At 39.2% G+C, this 12,986-nt stretch overlaps 1 protein-coding gene across 4 annotated transcripts in view; it reads right to left on the reverse strand.

The window, feature by feature from the left end:
- The window catches only part of itpr3 (inositol 1,4,5-trisphosphate receptor, type 3), a 263,225-nt gene that overhangs the window by 231,638 nt on the left and 18,601 nt on the right, over positions 1 to 12,986 (reverse strand). For all 4 annotated transcript variants that reach the window (XR_011358441.1, XM_069941706.1, XM_069941707.1 and 1 more), the window contains exon 2: positions 3,678 to 3,748. Coding sequence is in view for 3 of the 4 variants with exons in the window: in XM_069941706.1 (XP_069797807.1) it covers positions 3,678 to 3,748 (71 nt within the window). In the remaining variant the exon portion in view is untranslated. The remainder of the gene's footprint in view (positions 1 to 3,677; positions 3,749 to 12,986) is intronic.

A 12,986-nucleotide genomic window follows, 5' to 3' on the forward strand; every position in this document is an offset into this window, starting at 1 on the left:
CTCACTTCAGGGATTTTGACCAACAAATATCCTCTCACTTCAGGGATTTTGACCAACAAATTCCCTCTCACTTCAGGGATTTTGACCAACAAATTCCCTCTCACTTCAGGGATTTTGACCAACAAATTCCCTCTCTCTTCAGGGATTTTGACCAACAAATTCCCTCTCACTTCAGGGATTTTGACCAACAAATTCCCTCTCACTTCAGGGATTTTGACCAACAAATTCCCTCTCACTTCAGGGATTTTGACCAACAAATTCCCTCTCACTTCAGGGATTTTGACCAACAAATTCCCTCTCACTTCAGGGATTTTGACCAACAAATTCCCTCTCTCTTCAGGGATTTTGACCAACAAATTCCCTCTCACTTCAGGGATTTTGACCAACAAATTCCCTCTCACTTCAGGGATTTTGACCAACAAATTCCCTCTCACTTCAGGGATTTTGACCAACAAATTCCCTCTCACTTCAGGGATTTTGACCAACAAATTCCCTCTCACTTCAGGGATTTTGACCAACAAATTCCCTCTCACTTCAGGGATTTTGACCAACAAATTCCCTCTCACTTCAGGGATTTTGACCAACAAATTCCCTCTCACTTCAGGGATTTTGACCAACAAATTCCCTCTCACTTCAGGGATTTTGACCAACAAATTCCCTCTCACTTCAGGGATTTTGACCAACAAATTCCCTCTCTCTTCAGGGATTTTGACCAACAAATTCCCTCTCACTTCAGGGATTTTGACCAACAAATTCCCTCTCACTTCAGGGATTTTGACCAACAAATTCCCTCTCACTTCAGGGATTTTGACCAACAAATTCCCACTCACTTCAGGGATTTTGACCAACAAATTCCCTCTCACTTCAGGGATTTTGACCAACAAATTCCCACTCACTTCAGGGATTTTGACCAACAAATTCCCACTCACTTCAGGGATTTTGACCAACAAATTCCCTCTCACTTCAGGGATTTTGACCAACAAATTCCCTCTCACTTCAGGGATTTTGACCAACAAATTCCCTCTCACTTCAGGGATTTTGACCAACAAATTCCCTCTCACTTCAGGGATTTTGACCAACAAATTCCCTCTCACTTCAGGGATTTTGACCAACAAATTCCCTCTCACTTCAGGGATTTTGACCAACAAATTCCCTCTCACTTCAGGGATTTTGACCAACAAATTCCCTCTCACTTCAGGGATTTTGACCAACAAATTCCCTCTCACTTCAGGGATTTTGACCAACAAATTCCCTCTCACTTCAGGGATTTTGACCAACAAATTCCCTCTCACTTCAGGGATTTTGACCAACAAATTCCCTCTCACTTCAGGGATTTTGACCAACAAATTCCCTCTCACTTCAGGGATTTTGACCAACAAATTCCCTCTCACTTCAGGGATTTTGACCAACAAATTCCCTCTCACTTCAGGGATTTTGACCAACAAATTCCCTCTCATTTCAGGGATTTTGACCAACAAATTCCCTCTCACTTCAGGGATTTTGACCAACAAATTCCCTCTCACTTCAGGGATTTTGACCAACAAATTCCCTCTCACTTCAGGGATTTTGACCAACAAATTCCCTCTCACTTCAGGGATTTTGACCAACAAATTCCCTCTCACTTCAGGGATTTTGACCAACAAATTCCCTCTCTCTTCAGGGATTTTGACCAACAAATTCCCTCTCACTTCAGGGATTTTGACCAACAAATTCCCTCTCACTTCAGGGATTTTGACCAACAAATTCCCTCTCACTTCAGGGATTTTGACCAACAAATTCCCTCTCACTTCAGGGTTCACACATTGAATTGGAGTACTTCATTTCAAAGGTAGATATTGATGGTTTCAATACAAGTAATCATCGAAACTCAGAAGACCATAATTAAAATAGGTGAAGAGCTAACAAATATTGATTCCTCCATTTTATGCATACCATTCAGCTTGTGACATTGAGGAATTAACTCCAAATACTAAAGGCATTAATTAAAATCACAGGAAAATGATCTGTTCAAACACGTGACAGAATACTAGAAAAATGAAGCATGGAATTACAGAGTGAAGAATCCCAGGACTATGTGATTATGTGGTCTGAGTAACCTTCTGAATATTTATGGCAAGTTATCAGAGAGACAAGGTTTTAAATTAAGGACAGAAAAATGCTGTCAGGCCCTTCCTCACTTCTGAAACCCAAAATATTTAAAAAAGTTTCTCTTTCCAAACATGCTGCCTGACCTCATATTTCCAACATGATCGGTTTGCATTTCAGATCTCCAGAATCTGCAGTTTTTTTTTAATAAATTGTATTTTATCCACTTAGTCAGTGGCATAAGGTGTCATTTCAGAGACAGCGCCCTCATTTATCACTTTAAAACTTAAAAGCACAGTTGTTTTCTCACTTTTACATTCTGATAAAAAGTAATGGACTGGAATAAATGTTCATTCCACTTTTCTCTCCGCAAATACAGCCCGATTTGTTAGGTATTCCCATAATTTTGGTTTATTTTCTGTGCAGAGTAATGAGCTTTGTTTGGGTATAATTAAAATTGACCAAAATGTCTGATGGATCAAAATAATTCTATACTTTTACAAACTCTTAACTGTTGAACACACTTGACAGAAATCCATTCAAGTTTGTGCCATCTCAAAATGTGGGTATATCAAACTTTGAAAAACTTTATTGAAAAGACCAGAAACTGCAAGAAAGTTATTTGTATGTGTGCATGTGCGGTGAGTACACACACACACACACAGACAGACACACACACACACACAAATATATACACATAAATATATACGCATAAATATATACATACATATATATATATATATATATATATTTTTTTTTTTTGGCTTGGCTTTGCCGACGAAGATTTATGGAGGGGTATGTCCACGTCTGCTGCAGGCTCGTTGGTGACTGACAAGTCCGATGCGGGACAAGCAAACACTGTTGCAGCGGTTGCAAGGGAAAATTGGTTGGTTGGGGTTGGGTGTTGGGTTTTTCCTCCTTTGTCTTTTGTCAGTGGGGTGGGCTCTGCGGTCTTCTTCAAAGGAGGTTGCTGCCCGCCGAACTGTGAGGTGCCAAGATGCACGGTTTGAGGCGATATAAGCCCACTGGTGATGGTCAATGTGGCAGGCACCAAGAGATTTGCATATTTATATATGTATATAAAAGTTCAGTTGGCGCAAGCATGAGTGTTAAGTGCCCTAACGATATTGAATTTGTGCCTTCATCTCTCACGCATGCACCAACCAAACTCCAATACGCGAACCGTGCATGGGCCAACGAAGACTTGCGGATGCACATCAAGATGCCCAGCCTACGGACTCAGGAATGTCGACTAACAATGTAAATATGTACATTTTGGCTCTTTCTGACCCTGTATCCTTGTTAGTTTGTCAAATGCAATATAAACTGTGTAAATTTTATATTTCTTGATTTTTAAAAAATTTTTGGTTGTTATGTGCGGACAGACACCAGTCGCATAGGTCACGTCGGGGAGTACCTTTAATACCAACACAATTTTTATAATTTTAAAGCAGTTAATAATTATAATCTGATGGTATTTATTTATTTTTTTAATTGATACCAATAGTTCTCAAAGCCTAAATTAACCAAGTAAATCTGACATTGGTTTGCTGGTCATTTCACACTGTAGTATACCATGATACAAAATTTACCTCTAAATTTTTTGGGTGGACTTTCCAGGTCTCCAGCTCCTGGTTCGATGACACATCTATCATCCACCAACCTGAAAAGAAAAAAATCTTAATAGGTCACATGTGGCTGTCATGGGCCTCAATATCTGCAATCTCCTGCCTCAATTAGTCCCAAGTCATTGAAGAAGCTCGGTCCCAGAAAACCCTGAAAGCTATGACAAACAGCAAAGCCTACCCCCCCTTAGCTTCGCCGCCTGTCACACCACTACTTCTAAATAATCACCAAGGTTTCTGACAGAGAAACATACAAAATTTATTAAGAAAAACTGATACACTTTTAAGCATATTTATAAACAGAAAAAAGTACATTAACTGAAAACACAAAAGACTAAAAGAAAACCAAAGCAATTAAAGAAAAGTAATTTTCTTCTCCTTCTGATTTCTGTTCCATGAACCCAGAGTCCCCTGTGTAATCATTGGGATCAGGGCTCCAAAGTGAATACTATGGAATCTCAGCAAGACGGAGTTCTGTCTTTGAGAACTGAAGGGGGAATAGTGACAAACTGTCTAGCAAATAAGTTCCGACTTCTGTATTTAACCATGAGTGTGTAAAAGTTCCATACATTTACAAGCAAAATCTAGGCCCCATAAAATAAAAACCCACTTATTTATTAGAGAAGGGCATTTTGCACACATCCAAGTCAGCGCTGCGCAATTACTCCACCAAAGGAGGTGTAAGGTACTCCTTCTGTCCGATAGGTCACCCTGCAGGTGTAGTACCTGTTCAGCTTCCCAATTAGCGTCACGTGAAGCCATAGATTGCAGAAGGTGAACGGTTTTACAAGCAGATTCTACAAATTGGAATTTATGGTTGTAAAACTAAAAACCCTGGGCAGATGAATCTGCCAATCAATGGCCAAGGTTACCCGTCCAAGTATGGACACTGCAACTGAAGGCGGCAACGGAAAACCATTTCAGTATTTTTCCCTTGTATAATCATGAACTCAACATCGACTACAGTCCTTGCGCAAAGACGAGGCCTTCACTGAAGGAGAACAACTACAGTTCGGAGGATCAGAGATCGCAACGGATGGAGAGGCATGATCACCCATGTCGAATGGCAAGGTACCTGAATGATATTGCACCCAACATTATCCCAAAATCAAGTGCAAATCAGTAAAGAATCATTAAGATGTACATTGAAGATATGTGTAGTAATTTAAAGTTGATATCATACTCCTTATAAGTGACATAAAAGGTACCTTGCCAGGTGAAATGAAGAATTTCTAATTGATTGCAATATAATTATCACAGCAATCAAAACTTGTACTAAAATTGTTGATTTATGTAATAACGAAAAGATATTACTATTTTGAAAGACAATTTTCATGCTGGAAATAGATACATTACATCAAATGGGAATGAATATTGAACCTTAGACAAGAAATCAGGCAAGAACACCCCAAAAGAACAACTGTGCAGAATTTCCGCCCAGGATGGGAGTGGAAATTGCAATAAACAGCCCAGTCAACGTGCTTCAGTGTACTTCTGAAATTTCTTTCGCTGATTTGAATGGAATGAATTGGGCGCAGACAGAATACAACACCACCGCAAACCTGTTATGAACCCAGGCTGTATTTCTGGTCTGTCAACAAACAGCCATTCACTGCCCTGTAAGGTTTTGCCAACTTAGTAAGATTATGTAATAGCAAGTTGTTTTGTGGCAAACCATACAAACAAAGATAATGCAAATTGAATTACTAAATAAAAAATGGCAAATGTAAAGTTCAAAGTAGTTTTTCCTGAAATATATTTTATTCATGCTATAAATAGAAATACAATTCACATGTTGCAATTTTCATCACCTTACATCTTTAAATTTTGCATCAATAAAGCATTCAAGAGGTTGTAATACAGGTTTCAGCCCCTCAGAGTGAAGTGGCAGCACAAACTGTCACCTTTGCCCATCAAAGCTTTGCAGTAGCTACTAAATTTCTGAGCATCCCTTCAGTAAATCCTCCTGGAATGCGCATTACTGATGGCATTCAGTCTCTGACATCTTCTTCCACTGGATTACCTGGAAGTTTCGGACAGATCAAAGAGTGCCCTTAACCGAGTTGATGACCTTTGGGCGCCAGCAGTGTGCATGCCAAGTGGCAAAAGGGTATCGGGGCCAACATCAATGAGGACCACTGATTCCATCCAGTCCTTGACATATCCATAACCCAAGAGATGGGCAACAGTCATTTCAGAATAAAGGGGATTTTCTTTTATTTAAATATAACTGCAATTGGGACATCTTTCTCAGTGCTAATAGCATTAGAAACTCAATACGCAGTAATGGAATGTAGTTCTATCCAAATGATCTTTTGTGGAATCTTCAGGGCATCACTCAGTTTTTACTTCTGCACGACGCATGCTGTCTCGGTAGAAAATAGTTGGTAAACTACACAATTAAATTGGAGATGTATCCAATGATATTTATTTGTACTATCTTTTTTCTTCTCTTTCTTTGGCTTGGCTTCGCAGACGAAGATTTATGGAGGGGGTAAAAGTCCACGTCAGCTGCAGGCTCGTTTGTGGCTGACAAGTCCGATGCGGGACAGGCAGACACGGTTGCAGCGGCTGCAGGGGAAAATTGGTTGGTTGGGGTTGGGTGTTGCGTTTTTCCTCCTTTGCCTTTTGTCAGTGAGGTGGGCTCTGCGGTCTTCTTCAAAGGAGGTTGCTGCCCGCCAAACTGTGAGGCGCCAAGATGCACGGTTTGAGGCAATATCAGCCCACTGGCGGTGGTCAATGTGGTAGGCACCAAGAGATTTCTTTAGGCAGTCCTTGTACCTTTTCTTTGGTGCACCTCTGTCACGGTGGCCAGTGGAGAGCTCGCCATATAACACGATCTTGGGAAGGCGATGCTCCTCCATTCTGGAGATGTGACCCACCCAGCGCAGCTGGATCTTCAGCAGCGTGGACTCGATGCTGTCGACCTCTGCCATCTCGAGTACTTCGACGTTAGGGATGAAAGCGCTCCAATGGATGTTGAGGATGGAGCGGAGACAACGCTGGTGGAAGCGTTCTAGGAGCCGTAGGTGATGCCGGTAGAGGACCCATGATTCGGAGCCGAACAGGAGTGTGGGTATGACAACGGCTCTGTATACGCTTATCTTTGTGAGGTTTTTCAGTTGGTTGATTTTCCAGACTCTTTTGTGTAGTCTTCCAAAGGCGCTATTTGCCTTGGCGAGTCTGTTGTCTATCTCGTTGTCGATCCTTGCATCTGATGAAATGGTGCAGCCGAGATAAGTAAACTGGTTGACCGTTTTGAGTTTTGTGTGCCCGATGGAGATGTGGGGGGGCTGGTAGTCATGGTGGGGAGCTGGCTGATGGAGGACCTCAGTTTTCTTCAGGTTGACTTCCAGGCCAAACACTTTGGCAGTTTCCGCAAAGCAGGACGTCAAGCGCTGAAGAGCTGGCTCTGAATGGGCAACTAAAGCGGCATCGTCTGCAAAGAGTAGTTCACGGACAAGTTTCTCTTGTGTCTTGGTGTAAGCTTGCAGGCGCCTCAGATTGAAGAGACTGCCATCCGTGTGGTACCGGATGTAAACAGCGTCTTCATTGTTGGGGTCTTTCATGAAAGGCCATTTGTACTATAATGAACTATCAACCCTTTTAAATTTGTTGGGGACTAAAGGGAATTTGTTAGCACTAACAAAGGAACAGCAAACAAAAATTCACCAGTCAATGGTAAATTCAAAATAATGGGGTGTTTTTTAACTATTAATAACATAACATTTCTTACTTATCTCTAAACTTAACTCTAAATTTAACCCCACTATGTATATGTGCGCGCGCATGTGCGTGCGTGCATACAAGTCACAAACTCTGAAAAATCAATTTTAAAACTTCAACATCATTTTGGTCTTACTTGAAGGTCTTAAATTTTCATTTCAGAAATAATTATAAAGTGCTTTTAAACATCATATCTTCAGGCCTCTTTAAACACAATTCTTTTGATGAGTTATCCCTTGAAGAGATTCTTCAAACCGAAGTGACCATCTTCTGAGCCACAAATGTATCTCCTGGGAATAGGATAATACAAGTCCTGTTTTTCCAGGAGGTCAAATTTTCTTCTCTGGTATGGACTTCAGAATCTGTGTATCTGTGTTCCAAAACGATGGAACTGCCCTCGTTATCTTAAAGAGACAGTCAGAAGTGTGCTTCTTTTTTGAAAGATTGAGAACCACTGGTTTACAAAGTATATGGCAAGAATAGGAAAGGATTCTCTCTGCCAAACTGGGATGGAGCAGCTGTAACAACTCTCAGAAAACTGGACAGAGTAACCTACTTGAGTGGCACCCATGCGCCATCCTAGACACTCCCATGCTGCACCACCCGCTGAACATAGAGAGTGAAATCTACTTATTCTGCGTCTCCCTTTTATTAGGAGTAACACCTAACAGTATCTATTCTGTTTAATGTAATTCTACCCTGTCTTCCACAAGGTTCCAACACTTGTGTGTGTCATATGGTTTTGTCTTCTGAAACTAATCCAAAAATATCTTAAATCAATATTTTTCCAAATCATGTAACAGTTACAATATCAACGAGGTCAGTCCTGATTCTTGGATACCACATGACCATACTTCAGTTTTTATATAAAGAAAACACTCCATTGTTCTTGAATAATTAAGACTCACTCATTTCACTTAGCTCTGTCTTTCTAAACGCTGCGACTCCAAAAGATTACCTCACTTCTGAATGCACGGTATGGAAGTATGTAACCCTGCAACCAACCCATAACTAACCCAAGATCTACTTATAAAAAATATAGCTTAATGTCAATCTAAATATTAATATTAACACTGATCCATTACAGTACTGATCAAAGGGGTTATACATTTACACACATGCTAACTTAACATAATAGCTATAATGAGAATCAAACCAAGTGTCATCTTCTGCAATTAGTTGAATGTGCAATTTAAAAAACAAGAGAACCAGTCAAGTGAATGAAGCTGATTTCATTATTCATATGCAAATTATTACACAAGTTAAATTCAATAATAGAGACTGTTATCAAATGTTCTCCCAGTTCTCCAATGTCACAAAGACCATTGGAAATTGCCCACACAACTTTGCCACAAATAATCTGTAAAAAAAATTCCAATCCATTTATTACAATGAAGAAGAAAAGGATTTCATGACAGGAAACCACTGCACATTCTCAGCATGAGAATGGACCAAATTTCCCCTTCATCAGGACATTCCTCAGCCGCCTTCACCCCAGGCGAAACAAATCTATCCTGTGCAGTCTCTCCATTTAACAACAGTGCTTCAACCTGGCAATATCCTCATGAATCTTCTCTGCACCCCTCCAGCACAATCACATCTTGTGTTCAGTGTGGCAACCAGAACTGCATACAGCGTTGCAAATGTGACATATCCAATGTTTTATAAATTGTATGCCATTGTCAATGAAGGCAAGCACCTCATGTGTCTTCTTCACTAACATATCAACCTGCACCGCCATCTCAGGGATCTATGAAGTCCTATCACTAGTTCGACAACACTTCCCAAGTCCATGCTATTCATTATGCATGCCACCCCCCCACCCCCGCCTTCCCGACTCTTTGCCTTCCTAAAATGCTTCACCTTGCATTTTCCAGTATAGATACACAAAGTTCACTGCATCAGTTACTTTCCACAAGGCCCTGGGACGGTGAACTGAAGGGAATACAGAAATCTAATGCACTGGGGCCAAAAATGGTGAAACAGTGAAGGCAATTTGAAAAGATGGTGAATGGCAGGCATGATAGGATGTATCAGGGCATCTGAATTCAGAGGTGAGAAAATAAAATGAGAAATATGGGAGGCCACAGTGAAGAGCCTGAGGGGAAAGAAGAGGCAAAGTCATTTACGTGGAAAATTATCAGTCTTTGTGAAGCAGAGAAGTTAAATTTGATTGGACAGTTATCAAGGATTTTTGTGGACTCAACCTTATTGAGTATTCTGTGAAAGTAACAGTTGAGTGACCTTACTACAGCTGACACTTCTACAAAAGGCATACTCCTGGGAACCTCCAAAAGAAATGGTAACGATGTAGAGAAAAATCTTACTTATGTACAGAAAAATGTTACTGATGTCGATTTTTTTTAAAACAATCAATATCCAGGATCACGAAAAACATGCCAATTAACAAATGGAAAATTACAACAGTCCTGTGAGTTAACTGTTAGCACTATTGCCTTATTTTGAACCCTTGTGGGTCAAACAATTTTAATGCATGATCAATACTACAGTGACAAATGTATCTTAAAGGACTTAAGAGCATCAAGTAATCAATGCAGAACGACAGTAAGAACTTCTGTTAAAGCTAAGATTTTAATTAATATATGCATTTAGCCTGCTGGGGGCCAGGGAGGGACTTACTCTTGCTTCAAGATGTGGCACATCCATTACTGTTGGTAAGGCTTTTAAGGTTTGGAGTATGCTGAATGCTAAAAACATACTGAACTCAAATGACATCATCAGTAAACAATAACTCACAAACAACAGAACATCACCAAATCCGTCTGCTTGGCCACAAAGGATCTAAGCAGATTAACAAATGCTGTATCATCTTATGTACCTAACATGTAATTCAGATGTACACATAATTTTCAGATTTTGTTAATATTACAATTCATGAAAATGAGTCCAAGCAAAACTATCCATCAAATATGTAAAGGTATTTTTAAAAACCAATTCCATCTGCCTGCTATTTTACAGATGTTTTAAATAATCCTATCTTAATCCTCCATGAAGCATTTCCCAAGATAATATTTGTGTGATAAAGATGAGTGAAATAATTTTGCGGTTGAAGTGTACACTAGATTTTTGTTGGCACACCTATTATTATAAAGATCCCAATCACAAGGTTAGCTATTAAGCACTTTATGAATGTCTGAAAACATTTTACCTTTTCATCCACAGCCCATTATCCCGCAATTGAATTTTGTAATAAATTCCAATGGATTCCGAAATGCCAAGATTGTCAATATAAATAAACCAATTTTTATATTTGCATGAATTTAAAACAGGTCAATCTTGAAAGCTGAAGCTAATATTAGATGCCTTGTAGCACATTTACTGTATTTTTATTGCATTACCATATTCATTCCGAAACCAATTCCAAGTTTTTTTTTGTCGGGAAGTTTTAAATTAGCAGTCAACTACTCAATGTAAAGAGATACATTTCAGAGGATGAAATATTTGTTTTTGTTTTGTTGATATAAAAATGCATACAAGCTAAAATTATATATTGCCACAGAATTTAATTTCAATCCTAATGCATTCATTTTTGGTAATCTAATATTAAGACAATTGAAACCATGTCCATTATGAAACATATAGGAATAAATTGAGCGACTCTGCCTTCCTTACAGTAGACAAAGTTAAATAATTTCATATTATAAGTGTCGGATTACATGACAATAATGGAACCTTTATTTTTTAAGCTTTCTGACATATTTGGTACTTTCAGCTAATGCATCACAAGAGTTGACTGATTAAAATTAAATCCCAATTGAATAATTTCACTTCTTTGGGTAGAAAATTGGAGCAAATGCAGGGTAAGTGCCTGGAGAGAGTGGGCAGGAATGCTGAGAGGGAACTGATAATTTTCAACGTACTTAGCAAATTAAGCAGTGGAATGTAATTATAAAATCAAACAAGGTCTCAAATATAGTAAAACCAAAAGGAATTCAAAATTTGCTATCTGTCTTTTTATTTAAACAAAAACTTTATCAAGGATAGCTTCTTTCCAATTCTTGTCAGGTTTCTGCATGAGTTTTATGCTAGTCAAATTATGTTGCCTTTGCTCTGTAACCCACTGCCCTTCTGTACTGCTATTCACTTGTTACACTGTAGCTGAGCTATATAGCTCGACTGGAAGTAAACTAAACTTTCTCACTGCGCCTTGGAATGTGTGACAATGATCTTGAACTTATCAGGCAGGACACACATGTTAAAATTGAACCCGCTGCAATAAAACAACAACAAAACCAATGAGCATACGATCAACTTTATAGTATTACGCTAGCGGGAGCAAGGGGCACATCGTTCATTTGCTGCACTGAGCCTCACTCAATTCACAGCATTTTAGTTCATTTCATATAGTCCTTCAGATAGGTGCTACGTGCAGCTTGAAGCTGGTTGTTCTTTATCTTGCAGTTGGTTATTCTTGTTTTTGTTACATCTTGACTTGTCTTTTAGCTTTCTCAACTTTAGATGCGCTAATCTTGCGCAGGTCTGATCAAGCTATCTTTGACAGGTCATACCATGGTCTTGTGGCTTTGTTTTAGTCATGTTATGTAACCTGGAATTTCTGCAAACCTTGCTCAAGTATTTCTTATTCATGATTCCTTATCTGAAAGACTAGCAAATCTCCATTAGCCCAGACCCAACAGTAGAAACCCCCTTCCCTTAATGCATTTAATTCTTTCACGCATGATAAAAGTCTAACATGTTAATCTTCACTGTAAATAAAATGTAATATGAATAAATGCCTCAAGGTAAGCAAGTAAGGAAAGACTTTCCAAAACTTTCCAAAGTAAAAAAGTACACACCTAGATTATATCCGACATCAATTACAAGAGTTACAGCCCGTCAGTAAACAACCAGGAAGTGAAAATAGAAACAGGGCCATAGAAACAGTCTAATACAGATGCTTCATTCATTCTTAATTGTTCCAGTTTCACATTCTTGTTATATGGTCCCAGATTTTTATTTTATAATATTTTAATATATTTAACAATCAACAATCATACCATCAAGAAAACCCCTCCGTCCAACCCCTCCCCTCTATATGTCCTATTAAACAGAAAAATAATGAAGAAAATCATCCCATTATCAGTCCGTAAAATAAAAACATACGGAGACATGATAATACCACATCGTTAAAATCTTTTCAGAGCCTAGCAAGTAGCAATGGTAACTCTATATTGGCCACAGAGGCCAATAAGGCCTCTAAATAAGGCTGCCAGATTTTTAGGAAGGTGTTATATCCCTTCCAGAGATTGCATGTGACCTTTTCAAGTAGGATGCAACTATTCATCTCTGAAGATGGGAGTCAGGCATCAGTGTTACCACTATGCATTTCCTGGCCACACACAAGGGCATTTCTGTGAATTTAATTGGAGAATTAGTAATCTACCAACCATGGTAAAGTTCCCACAGAAGACAAAGCTCTGGGTCTACTGGGAAGGTGACTCCCATGATTATAGTTTGGGTATCACAGATGTCATACCAGAAGGGCCTCACTTTCATGCAAAGCCAGGTAGAATGTAAAAAGGAACCAAC

The sequence above is a fragment of the Narcine bancroftii genome, chromosome 5, assembly GCF_036971445.1.
Source record: "Narcine bancroftii isolate sNarBan1 chromosome 5, sNarBan1.hap1, whole genome shotgun sequence".
In the NCBI taxonomy this organism is placed as follows: Eukaryota; Metazoa; Chordata; class Chondrichthyes; order Torpediniformes; family Narcinidae; genus Narcine; species Narcine bancroftii.